The following is a 12,958-nucleotide window of genomic DNA, read 5'->3' as shown; positions in this document are numbered from 1 at the left end:
TGCTGCTGCTGACGACACAAACTGTCTCATTAAATCATTTTTATTGGCTCCGCGCTCTGACCACAGACCTGCGTCATCCACCAGGACGTCCACTCTGACCTCCTCGGTCTTTTATTTTGAAATATTTTTAATATTGATCTTGTATTCTGGCGTCTTTTCCCCGTCCTCACATTTGTTTTTACAAAGCAGATGGCAGCGAGAGGGAAGAACTGCCAGCTCCGTGCTCCACACTTGACCTGCTCGTCGACGCCCGGTTACCATGGTAACAGGCCGTCGCCGGGCAGCAAGGAGCAGAGTGTGAACAAAGAAAAAGACGGCGTGTCTGTGTGGAATTATGATCTGAAGTTAGACTGACAGCAGACTCCTCGTTTAATCCTGTCATCTGTGTTCATGCAGTCATTTTAACATGAACCCGTGTGTGTGTGTGTGTGTGTGTGTGTGTTACAGCTCACACTCCAGACAACAGCTTCCTGGGCTTCGTGGTGGAGCAGCACCTGAACGCCAGCGACATCAGGCACATCGACGACATCAAGAGGCAGAACCAGTCGCTCGTCTACGGCAAAGTCGACAACTTCTGGAAGGTACGCTGACCGCCCAGCAGGGGGCGACGCACACGCGACACAATGTCTACTTTAAATACTTACGCACATTGGATTTGGGGGATTTGCGTGATTTAACTGAAGCAAAAGTCAAATGTTTTAGTTTTTCTGTGTTTATTTTATATTTTTAAAGGAAACACATGAAGAATTTGAGCTGCGTTCACTTTTATTTTACTGCTTTAGTCAAAAAAAGTTAAAGATATGTTAATTTACATGAATTTACATAATTTATCCACAAAAAACCTGTAAGTAAAAGCATTAATAATGTTTAAGAGGTAAATTATGCTCAAGTAATGCTTAATTATAGTTAAGTAATGATGATTTAGCCTTAAAGTAAAGTACACTTAAGTAATGCGTAATTATAGTTAAGTAACATTATTATGCCTTAATAAAGGTAAATTAAATTGTTATGCTCATGTAATGCTTAATTATAATTAAATAATGATGATTTAGTGATATTCTATATACATTAAGTGTCACTGAAGGAAAACAATACATTTGTAACTTCACAGAAACCTGAAATAAACGTGAAGAAAAGAAAATCTGCTCATATTCAAATATAAGCAGATTTAAGTTGTTGTTGTTAAAACATGCTGCTGCTGCTGCTGCTGCTGCTGCTGCTGCTGCTGCTGCTGCTGCTGCTGCTGCTGCTGCTGCTGCTGCTCTGTGAGTCATGTCTCCTCTCAGCAGTTCAGGGCAGACGAGGGAGAGCCCATCAGCTCACAGTGAGCAGCATTAGCAGCTAATCAGACTCCCAGGCGTGTTCATTACCTCCCGCTTTTAATTAAAGGGCCATTTTGGGGCCGAGTGATAACGAGCTGACTGCCGTTGTGCTCCTCCCTCCTCCTCCCCCCTCCTCCCTCCATGTCTCTCTCTCACTCGACATTCACCTCAGATGAAAGTCTCCACGTTCCACCGTGGTGTTATTTTTGTGGAGGCGTGAGTGTGAACATGAGACGTCGCGTGTTGCGTCCTCACACGTCGCTCTGGCTCACCTCCAAACTCCGGGAGGTTGTTGTTGTTGTTGTTGTTGTTGTTGTTGTTGTTGTTGTTGTTGTTGTTGTTGTTGTTGTTGTTGTTGTTGTGGTGGTGGTGGTGTGTAAAGGGGCGTGGCAGGACGCTCAATAAAGAACTGTCTCACAGCCGTGTGTCGCCCGGCAGATTTAAGAGCGTCACTCAGTGTCGTAATTGATCTGTTCTCTATCTGAAGTCATGTGCAGACATGACGGGTTGATTTAAGGTGTTTTATCAAAGACTTTCCAGAGGAAACGCAAGGAAAGACTCACTTTTATTAAATCTACATGAGATTAAGTCTACGACGTCTACGTCACATGATCACGTCTTTATCTCTGACTGTGAGACAGACTTTTATAAAGCACTCACTCTCCCACACCAAAGCCCACAGAGAAAATCACTGGTTTTAGCTCACAGGGACACAGGAGCTGCCGCTCTGCTGCTGCTGCCTCGTGTGGTCACTTTGTGTCACTGACATAAACATAAATTAAGATTTTCAAATTCACAAAAATCAGACATGTGAACTCAGTGATGGAGGCAGCAGTGTGTGTGTGTGTGTGTGAGATGGTAAAATCAGTGATTTTCTCTGTGGGCTTTGGTGTGGGAGAGTGAGTGGTTTATAAACGTGTGTGTCACAGTGAGATAAAGACTTCTTAGACTTAATCTGAGGCTCAAAGCAGTTTCCCTGAGCGTGTATATGAAGTCATTCGTGTCTTGATGTTTGTGACACGTCAGTAAATGATTGTGTGTGTGATATTGTTGATGAACTGCTGGAGAACGTCCAGGTTATTTCTTCAGCCTCTGCAGCAGAGCAGACCTGTCTGCAGTCGAGAAGGTTTTTATCAGACGACCCGAGGTGCGTTTGATCTTCTTTTATAGGTCGAGTGACTCGAAACAATGATGAGGCAGCAGGAAGCTCCTCCCCCAGGTCACAGCCGTCGACCTTCTGAAGGCACAGTGAAGTCACATGACACGAGGACGTAGAAATGAGCAATAAAGCAGGATTAATTCACTGCTGCTCTCCCGTGTGGCTCCTCCTCCTCCTCCTGTCAAAATAAAACGCTGAAACATCACAATCTGCTCTGAGAGGGAGAGAGAGGGAGAGCGAGGGAGGGAGGGAGGGAGAGGGAGGGTCTTAATAACAGGAGAGAAGTGCTGTGCTCTCTGTTTTAATAACAGCAGCATGTTCTTCATTATTCCCACAAGACGTTCACAGCAAACCTTGATGAATGTGTTCATACGTTCGTATGTGAAGTTAAAGTGACGTTTGAAACAGTTTGGTCTGATTATTCTCATTGTTCATTTAAAGTTGAATGTTTGGTTTTTTTTTTGCTTCATAAAAAGGTGAAAAATGTCAAAAAGTCTTCAATAGAACTTCATGTACTCTGTTCATTGTATTGACACACAGCGCCTCCTAGTGTTCTGCACAAATCTGGATTATTTTTGGCCTTTTTAACGCGGCAAAAACATATCAGTGTTTTACGTGTCAGTTTGATGCTTTTCTCATTCATCTTTCATTCAGAAAAATAATTAAAAACTATTCTAATATTTACACTTGGAATATTAATGTACTCTAATATGTGTGTGTGTGTGTGTGCGCTAATAACTTTAATTCATACACACACTCCCCTGAGTGTGAACATTACAATGTAGAGGTTTCACCTTTTAATTATCACTTTATCACCCCACACACACACACACACACACACACACACACACACACACACACACACAGGGTGCTTTAGTTCCAGTTGGCTGGCTGGAGGCATTTGATAGTGAAGCCTCCGGGGATTCTGACGAGCGACTACCTGAAATCTAAGTCTCTAAAGGAAACACTGACACACACACACACACACACACACACACACACAGAGAAAGGAAGAGAGCAGGGTAATGTCCAGGAGGCAGAACACACTTTTCAAAGGCTGCCTCTTTGTGTGTATGTGTATGTGTAGTTTTCCTGTTCCATTAATGAGTCCTTGCCACTGTGTGTGTGTGTGTGTGTGTGTGTGTGTGTGTGTGTGTGTGTGTGTGCGCAGGCTGTTTATAATCAATATCATTGTGTGTGTGAGTGTGGTGAACGCTCCTCAGAGGCTTCCTGTCGTTATGGAGAAAATGACCAGCTTTCATTTTAACTGCCTCCCTGAAGGACTAGGCTTTAAGAGCACTACACACACACACACACACACACACACACACACACAGGCACAGACTCGCAGCTTTTTTCCTGTTGAGACTCTGCGATCACGAGGCTTTTTAATGTTTAACTCAGTAAACTGTTGAATATTTTACTGTTAGACAACAACTATAACAACAATAAACCTGAGGTGTGTTGTTACGAGGCAGTGACACAAGAAAACAGAGAGATTTTAGACGGACAGAATAAAATCTCTGTCAGATTAAGAGTTAGTAAACCACTCACTCTCCCACACCAAAGCCCACAGAGAAAATCACTGATTTTAGCTCACGGGGACACAGGAGCTGCTGGTCCTCTGCTGCCTCGTGTGGTCACTTTGTGTCACTGACATAAACATAAATTAAGATTTGCCGAATTCACAAAAATCAGACGTGTGAACTGAGTGATGGAGGCAACAACTCCTGTGTGTGTGTGTGTGTGTGTGTGTGTGTGTGTGTGAGTGTGTGTGTGTGTGTGTGTGTTATTTTTGGTGTGGGAGAGTGAGTGCTTTATTTTAAGTCACTTCTTTCAGCTTCTACACACTCACACACACACACACACACACACACACGTACACACGTGTAGATATGTGTTAGTTTGCTGGTTAAAGCTTGCAAGGAAAGGTGAGTCTATTGAATAGCCACAAGGGGGCGACTCCACTGCATGGAGAGTCTGTGGGAAAATGAGTTTCTGAGTTCATGTTCTCAACGACTCACTTTAGTAAGAATTGACTAAATGAATCCTGTGTGTGTGTGTGTGTGTGTGTGTGTGGGCTGCAGGACAAGAAGAAGTACCTGGACGTCATCCACAGCTACATGGAGGTCCACGGCACCGTGCACGGCACCAGCACCGTCCACCTGCCCAGCTACGTCGAGAACCATGGCATTCTGAGCGGCCGCGACCTGCAGTTCCTGCTCCGAGAAACCAAGGTGAGTCCACCACAGAGACGCAGCCGTCTCAGAGTCCTGTGTCCACGCCTCCAGCCGCCGACGTCAGGTCACAACGTCTCAGTGTGTGAGGCTGGGACACGGGTTAGCTCTTCAGCCCAGAAACAGGATCTACACAGCCTCACTTACGGCTGCAGTACTTCTTTAATCCTTTAACGGCCCACTTAGCTCTTGGCTCCGGTTCCTCCGTTTTAGAGGCGTTGTTCACGGCTGCTTCACCAGCGTCTCTGGGTCTCCGGGTCTCCAGGTCTCTGGGTCTCTGGGTCTCTGGGTCTCCGGGTCTCCGGGTCTCCGGGTCTCCGGGTCTGCGTACTCTGCTGGTACGGCTCTGACGACACATTTTTACTAAACTGATCCTTTCAGCCCAATAATCCCTTCAGAACAAGTGGAGTGTCTTTGTGAAGTTTTGTTTCACACACACAGTCAGTAGTGAGGTTGTAAAGCCACAAATGGAAGGTTAACATGTAACAGAAGAACTGTGACAGAATATCTGAGTTCTACACTGAGGTCACTCCCACTTATGGTGCGTTCCATTTATAACAGGAACACACACACACACACACGTAGTTTGAACCTTGTACAGAACGTAGTGAACGTGTGAAACCTCATCACCGTGTGTTTGTGTTGAGGGATCAGCGTCAGTGATGTGAGACACACAGCGTCACCGTGTCTTCACCTCATCACTCATGTTTTCTTTTGTCTCTGCAGTCGTCTTAGTCCACACGGGACAAAAGTCAACATGTGACGGACGTCACGTGTCATGTGAGCGCAGCAGAATCCATGTTTTTATGTTTAATTTGAATATAAATATGAGCTCAATACAGAAAACTGAAGTCTGTAAACCACTCACTCTCCCCCACACACACACACACAGGAGTTGTTGATCCACTGCTGCCTCCGTCACGACGTTCAAATGTCTTATTTTGTCAAATTGGTCATTTGAAAGGCAGCAGAGGACCAGCAGCTCCTGTGTCCCCGCAGCTTAAATCACTGCTTTTCTCTATGGGCTTTGGTGTGGGAGAGTGAGTGGTTTACAGACGTCGTGGTGATGTGGTGAGATTATTTTTGTGCTCAAAATCAGCGTTCATGTTTTCACTAAGCTCTTCCTGAACTGCACCTTTAAAGACAAATATATACTTGTGTGTCATGTTTTGTGTGAGATGGATCCACAGCTGTGATCATCAGCACCATCGTCTCAGAGAAAGTGCTCTGCTGCCCCCTGCTGGCAGGAGGCCGAGCAGAATTCTCTGATTCTTCCTGTGTTCATGTGTAACATTCTCACACACAGACGAGTCATTGTTACCGTGTCTGACTCTCAGGAAAATGAACGTGTGAGACGTCTGTAGGGTGAACTTGTCCTGAACCTGCAGGAGGAGGAAACATCACACCACTGTGTGTGTGTGTGTGTGTGTGTGTGTGTGTGTGTGTGTCAGTGTCAGAGACAGGGAGGTGTGTGTCAACACGAGCGTCAGCAAAGATCAGCAAACTCCTCAAACACTGACACGAGCGTGTTCAAGCGTTCCTTTCTTTATTCATCTGCATGTAAAAAGAATAATCTTAATCTAATCTCTGTGTCTGTGCTGCAGCTCTTCGTGGGTTTGTCTTTCCCGTACGAAGGTCCCGCTCCTCTGGAGGCCATCGCCAACGGCTGCGCTTTCCTCAACCCCAAGTTCAACCCACCGAAGAGCAGCAAGAACACGGACTTCTTCAAAGGCAAACCCACTCTGAGAGAGGTGAGGGGGTAATCTGGAGATAATCTGGAGATAAACTCAAATCTCAGTGTTTTATTTTGCTCCTCCTCAAGTCAAACTGTGAGGCTGAGTGGTAACATGTTTCCTCTTTGTTTCCTCTTTCTTTCCCGTGTGTTTCCCGTGTGTTTCCCGTCTGTTTCCCGTCTGTTTCCCGTGTGTTTCCCGTGTGTTTCCCGTGTGTTTCCCGTCTGTTTCCCGTGTGTTTCCCGTCTGTTTCCCGTGTGTTTCCCGTGTGTTTCCCGTCTGTTTCCCGTGTGTTTCCCGTCTGTTTCCCGTCTGTTTCCCGTCTGTTTCCCGTCTGTTTCCCGTCTGTTTCCCGTGTGTTTCCCGTGTGTTTCCCGTGTGTTTCCCGCGTGTTTCCTGTGTGCAGCTGACGTCTCAGCACCCGTACGCTGAGGTTTACATCGGTGAGCCTCACGTGTGGACGGTGGACATCGAGAACCCAGCAGAGGTGGAGCGAGCGATCCGCTCCATCCTCAGTGAGAAGGTACCACACACACGTCACATGATGACATTATATTATATTCACATTATTATTTGAATCTTTTCTATTATGTTCTATTCATTTCATAATATCACACATACAACAAGGTTCTGCAGGACCGTAATAGATGGACACGCCTGCACAACTCTCTACAATCTCGTGTGTGGATCATTAAAATGAATTCACTCCTGAGAGTTCATTGTGTTAGTTCTGTTTAGCTCCCCCTAATGGCTATTGGAAGAAACTCCATTCAACTGTCTCTAAATGTCTTTGGAACAATAAGCGGCCAAGACTTAAAATGTCCACTATCCAATTCTACCTTTGGTCTTTTTCTTTGAGACCTTTGATTAACTGGTTTAACTCAAAGAATATGGTCTCCTGGTGTGTGCTAGAGGAACAGCTGGATGTTCTATTCACAAACAATGGCAGCTAAGGTTCGGTCCTCTTATTTCACACATTATTCACATTTGCCGTATTCTTTGTCCATGGCTTTTTGAGTCCCCGATTTTTAATAACAACCAAATATTAATAGGACAGAGGCCATTTACTTATTCTCAGTGGGAGAAGAAAGGCATTCACACATTAAGGGATGTTTATAATGATACTGGTCTTTGCTCATTTCAGGATCTGAAGAATTATTATGACCTACCAGCCTCATCTTTCTTTTTTTATCTTCAGCTCATTATTTTATTAGTTATTATTTATATTAATTTTAGTTATTAATATATATTTTTTTTAATGTTGTGGTTTCTATATATTGTCTTTTCATTCTTATGTCTGTCTTCATGTTTTGTATTTTTTATTAAAATATACTGTAAATAAAATAAAATAACAATCTTTTTTGTGTTAAATGAACTGAATAAAAAAACCTGTACGTGTGTGTGTGTGTGTAGATTGAGCCATACCTGCCCTACGAGTTCACGTGTGAGGGGATGCTGCAGAGAGTCAACGCCTTCATCGAGAACCAGGTATTACACCAACTGTCCCTTTAACACCAAATAAACTCTTGTACTTTGTTACGTCACAGCACAGCAGGATGTGTGTGACGTGTGTGTGTGTGTGTGACATGTTGTGTGTCTCTGGTCCTCAGGACTTCTGTCATGGTCAGGTGATGTGGCCTCCTCTCAGTGCTCTGCAGGTGAAGATGGCAGAGCCGGGTCGCTCGTGTAAACAGGTCTGTCAGGAGGAGCAGCTCATCTGTGAGCCGTCCTTCTTCCAACATCTCAACAAGGACACGGACCTGGCCAGGTACACACACACACACACACACACACACACAGCTCCCCCTTGTGGCACTTCAGAATAAATCACTAGGACTGTGTTAGTGTGTGTGTGTGTGACATGTTGTTGTGTCTTCAGTGGTCACATAACCTGACAGACACTGTGTCTCCCCCCTCCCCCCCCGCGTGTGCGTCTCAGGTTCGGCGTGGTGTGTGACAGCGTGGAGTCGAGTGCGGACACCGTAGTCCCCGCCTACAGTGCGTCTCGTCATCACTGTGTGTTTCAGTCTGACCTGCTGCTGTTCAGCTGTGCCGGCGCTCACCAGACGCTGCCACGCGTCTGCCCCTGCCGTGACTACATGAAGGGCCAGGTGGCGCTGTGTAAAGACTGTCTATAGCACACACACACACACACACAGCTGGTCGTCATGTCAGGGGGGGCGTGGTCTGTGGGCGTGGCTGGATGTGGGAGCAGCCCCCATGGTGACAGACTGTGTTTGTTCATATTCATCATGTGGAAGCAGCGCCGCCCCAGTGGACTGAAGTGCACATATCAGTGAGTGGCTCTTTGGACGCCCCGCCCACCACCACCCAAACCCTGCCCTTTACACTCCATGCACCGCCCTCCCTGCCCCGAAACTGCTTTTTTCTTTACGGTAGATTTACACTGGACACACACACACACTAACATATACACGCACACACACAGACACACACTAACATATACACGCACACACACACACACACACACACAGTTTTACACTGTAACGTCTCGTTCGTTTCTTCTTGAGAAAAAAAAAAACGCGTCAGATCGGACATTTAACGTAAAAGCTTTTATTCACACGTCCTCACAGCAGGAAGTCCACATCCACTTTAAAGGGAAAGTTCGGACGTTGTTTTTTTAAGTTCCACAAACTTAAAAAAAAAAAAAAATCCCTTTTTTAAAAAGTCGCACGCTCTTATTTAAAAAAAAAAACACGTCACGTGCGTTTGTATGAGGGGAAAAAAAGGCCAGTAGAGAATCCTGAGACGATTCTCGTTATTTGTCGTGACGTAGCGTTTTAGGCTCCGCCTCCTGCAGAGAATTCGTAAAAAATGTGCGTGTTTGTTGACAACGTTCGGGGGACGACAAACACAAGCGCACAATTCTTTATTACGACGACGACAGCGAGAATAAAAGTTAGTTTTCTTAGTGGTGAGAAGAGGAAGTGCACTACGACGACACTGTACATTATTGCGATGTTTTCTTTATTTATTTTGTACACAGATGTTTTTTTCTGTTTCTGCTGGAATTCAGTTTTTAATTTATCGCAGGGGTGTTTCCAAACTTTTTTTTCCCTTTTTAAATAGATTTTTATTTATGGAGATTTTTATTGAACGTGTGCGAAAAGGGGGCGTGGCTTCTGTTCAAGTTCGTTTTTAACGTGTTGTGTTTTTTTAAAAAACATTTCTGCACAAAAGTAAGTTTCACAAAAAAAAAATTCGGAAAATTTTCCGGGAAAAATATGTTTGGGTCATTTGACGTAACTTTAGTCGCGGAGACTTCGTACACTTTACGTTCTTTTATGTTTTTATCGTGTCAAAGAAAAAACGCGATGTGCCTTTTTTTCAGTTCTTAAGATTTTTATCGTTCACATGAATTTAAATCTTTAAATTATTTACATTTTTTTCTTATTTTACTCTTAATTTAAAAAAAACAAAACACCCAAACTTTATTTATACAACAGCACACGGATGACGTGTCGGGGTTAATTGTATTATTTAGTTTAAATCTGATTAGTTTAATCTGATTACTCACACTAATCCTGTGAAAAGACCCAAACCAACAATATATATACATATATATATATATGTGTGTGTATATATATATATATATATATATGTGTGTGTGTATTTATATATACATACATACATACATAATGTTGTTTCTTTTAATCTAACAGCAGTGAAACATTCATTTTGTTGGGGATTATTTTAATCTGTGGATGAAAACTGTTGAGCTCTTTTTAGGGGATTAATGATTTTAAGTAATTTTAAATCAAATATTTCAAGTTTTTGTGAGTAAAAAAAAGCCTTTATTTTATTTTATTTTGTGTCAAACACGCGACTGAAGAAGTGAAGAACGCAGCAACTTCTTTCTTTGTTTTTATTTTCAGTCTTTGACGAGTGAGAGGGATATAACTTTATTTTTAAATAAACTTGTCTCTGGTTTTATTCTCCGTGTTTCCTTGTGTTTTCTTTTATTTAATGAATAAAATAAAAACTCCAGAGGACAGAACATCACGTCACAGAGGTGAAGGTAACGTTTGGACCTGTTTATGAAAACTTTAAAAAAAAAGTGGTTTTACAGCTCATTTTTACCTTTATTTTTTTTTTTTCTTCATCATTTATAAAAATCAGAAAATAATTGAACATTATGTGTAAAATATGAGCTGATTTTAATTCACGTAAAAGTCTAATATGACCAACGAATTGTCTTACTTCACTTTAAATTTAAATTTAAAATGTTCTATTTAAAGCTTCATATAGCCACAAAAAAGCCTTGTGTTTGCTGCCACCTGGTGGCCAAACATAGTCACTGCCCTATTATAATATTATGTTGTTGGATTTTATTGCCATTTCTTTTTAGCTGTGTGTAAAATGATGAAAAATAAACGATATTTAAAAACTGGGCTGTGAAAGAAAACAACTTTCAAACCGTCTTTGAGAAAATAGATGATTTTTTATTAGACACAGTGGGTTTGTGAACGTAATCATCAGAGAGAAGACGAATAAAATCTAAGATCATCGATATTTAATGTTATTATTATTGTTACACAGATTCTTCCATGACGTTCACTCATTCACAGTCATTTGACATGAACATTGACTCCACGCACACACATTTATAACACAGCAGCTGTTTGTTCCTTTTCATTATTGCTTTAAATTAAATTCATGTTAAAACGATGAGATTGGACACAAATTCAGAGGAAGTTAAGAAAAGTGACCGTTAATCTCAGATGATACAATAATCTGATTAAAACAAAGAGAAAATGCTGACACAATATAAATAATACATTTAATTAAAAGTATTCTTTTAATTTACTTCTCTTTCTCACATTAACAAAATAAAAAGCTTTTTTTTTCCCACAGCGGCCATTTTATAAAGATGAAGCACAGGTGTAAATAATCCAGCTAACAGTGGCTATGCTAACATGCTGACTCACTCAGGAAGGAGCTATCATGTCTGGCTAACGTTAGCTTCAGTACAACGTGTGGTAAATGTAAGTGTTTTTTATCTTGTTGCAGGTTAGCTTAGCAACACTGCTAATGCTAGGCTAAACTCATGAGTCTCCGAGTAAATGAGCCTAGCTAAATGTATGCTAAATTAGTGTAAGCTTAGCTAAATGTTTGTTTTCAATGTCCTGTGTGTTTAGTCACCATAGCTTGGCATTGGTAGTTAGCACTAGTTAGCTATTACATGCTAACATTAAAGTAGATAAACACACTTTCTACTAGGTTAGCATGTTTGATCATGTGTGTATTTTTTGTGAATGACAGAAAATGAAAAAAAAAAGTCGCTGTAACCTTTTCTTAACTAAACGTTTATGCTAACATGTAGCTCCTGATTGTGGCTTACAAGATTGAGAATTCAAATTAAAGTAGATACATCGTGTTCTTACTGCTAAAACATCACAAAATGGCTGCTGTGAGTTCTTTATTTTTTTTTATTATTTTGTCTTAGATTAGCTTATCAACGCTGCTAATGCTAGGCTAAACTCTGACTATGAATGTGTTGAGTCAGAAATTTAGCCGCCGTGGCTGCTTATGTTTTCTTGATATCTTGTTTGTGTTTAGTTAGCGCAGCTTGGCATTGGTAGTACTAGTTAGCCCACATGCTATCATTAAAGTTAGCATGTTTTATCATGTGTTTTTTAATTTCTTTTAAGACAGAAAATGTTTATGCTAATGTTTAGTGACCAAGATTGAGTAAAATTAACAATATTTTTTGAGAACAACAGAAAACAACCGACAAACCTCCTGTGTCAGTTTGTCGTAAGCAGAGACGTCGCGTTACGTTTGGAAACATATTTCATGTCATTCTTTTATTTTTTAAAGTTTGATGGTAAATTTAGTTTAGTATATTTTCTGTAAAGAAACAGATTTGACGACAGACGTCGCGGTCGCGCTGCGGTCGCACTGCGGTCGCACTGCGGTCACTTCCCCAGCCTCTTGGCGACGTCCTTGTATGCGAGCTCAATTTCTGCGTCGGCTGCACACGTGTTGGTGAACTCGTCTCTATTGTAGGCGTTGCCGAGGTAACGCCACACCCCTCTGAATTCAGGCGGGATGTCGTAGTTTCGGTACTTCTTCGCCACCACCTGCCAAAAACACAAGTAATGCCGCTGTAAGCAAATAAAAAACATGCAGATTAAGACTAAAATAATCTAGGTTACCTTGACGACGTGGAGTTTGGGGAGCAGGTTACAGTCGGACAGCGTCAGCTCGTCTCCATCCAGATATCTGCGAGCAGACTCTTCTTTGCCGCGGTGGCGTCCGTCCTGCTCCTCCTCAGGAAGTGGACTCATCAGATACTCGTCCAGTTTCGCCAAAGCCTTGTTGAGACTCTTTTCTAGATCTGAAACATGAAGAATGAATGTTAATCCCTGTGTTTTTGTTCAGATTACAAACTGCAGGAGTTTTACCTCTGTGTTTATCTGGTCTGGTGTTTTTGACGTAAGCAGAGAACTTGGCGAACACGTCGTTCCCCGCTGTGTTGGACTC

General features: G+C 42.3%; 2 protein-coding genes across 4 annotated transcripts in view; one reads left to right on the top strand and one right to left on the bottom strand.

Annotated features, from left to right (window-relative positions):
• mgat5 (alpha-1,6-mannosylglycoprotein 6-beta-N-acetylglucosaminyltransferase) overlaps positions 1-10,405 on the top strand; it is a 45,698-nt gene extending 35,293 nt beyond the window's left edge. For both annotated transcript variants that reach the window (XM_058615841.1, XM_058615850.1), the window contains 7 exons: positions 448-581; positions 4,569-4,718; positions 6,323-6,469; positions 6,858-6,974; positions 7,865-7,939; positions 8,062-8,219; positions 8,391-10,405. In XM_058615841.1, coding sequence (XP_058471824.1) covers positions 448-581; positions 4,569-4,718; positions 6,323-6,469; positions 6,858-6,974; positions 7,865-7,939; positions 8,062-8,219; positions 8,391-8,589 — 980 coding nt within the window. In that variant the 3' untranslated portion in view covers positions 8,590-10,405. The remainder of the gene's footprint in view (positions 1-447; positions 582-4,568; positions 4,719-6,322; positions 6,470-6,857; positions 6,975-7,864; positions 7,940-8,061; positions 8,220-8,390) is intronic.
• Positions 10,406-10,893: 488 nt separating this feature from the next.
• Positions 10,894-12,958, bottom strand: part of clic5a (chloride intracellular channel 5a) — a 7,275-nt gene continuing 5,210 nt past the window's right edge. For both annotated transcript variants that reach the window (XM_058614029.1, XM_058614038.1), the window contains exons 4-6: positions 12,880-12,958; positions 12,631-12,812; positions 10,894-12,555 (exon numbers count right to left, since the gene is read on the bottom strand). The exon at positions 12,880-12,958 is cut by the window's right edge and continues 28 nt beyond it. In XM_058614029.1, coding sequence (XP_058470012.1) covers positions 12,391-12,555; positions 12,631-12,812; positions 12,880-12,958 — 426 coding nt within the window. In that variant the 3' untranslated portion in view covers positions 10,894-12,390. The remainder of the gene's footprint in view (positions 12,556-12,630; positions 12,813-12,879) is intronic.

The sequence above is a fragment of the Solea solea genome, chromosome 2 (genome assembly GCF_958295425.1).
Source record: "Solea solea chromosome 2, fSolSol10.1, whole genome shotgun sequence".
NCBI lineage: Eukaryota > Metazoa > Chordata > Actinopteri > Pleuronectiformes > Soleidae > Solea > Solea solea.
The sequence above is the reverse complement of the archived record's forward strand: the minus strand, read 5'-3'. Positions and strand labels throughout refer to the sequence as shown.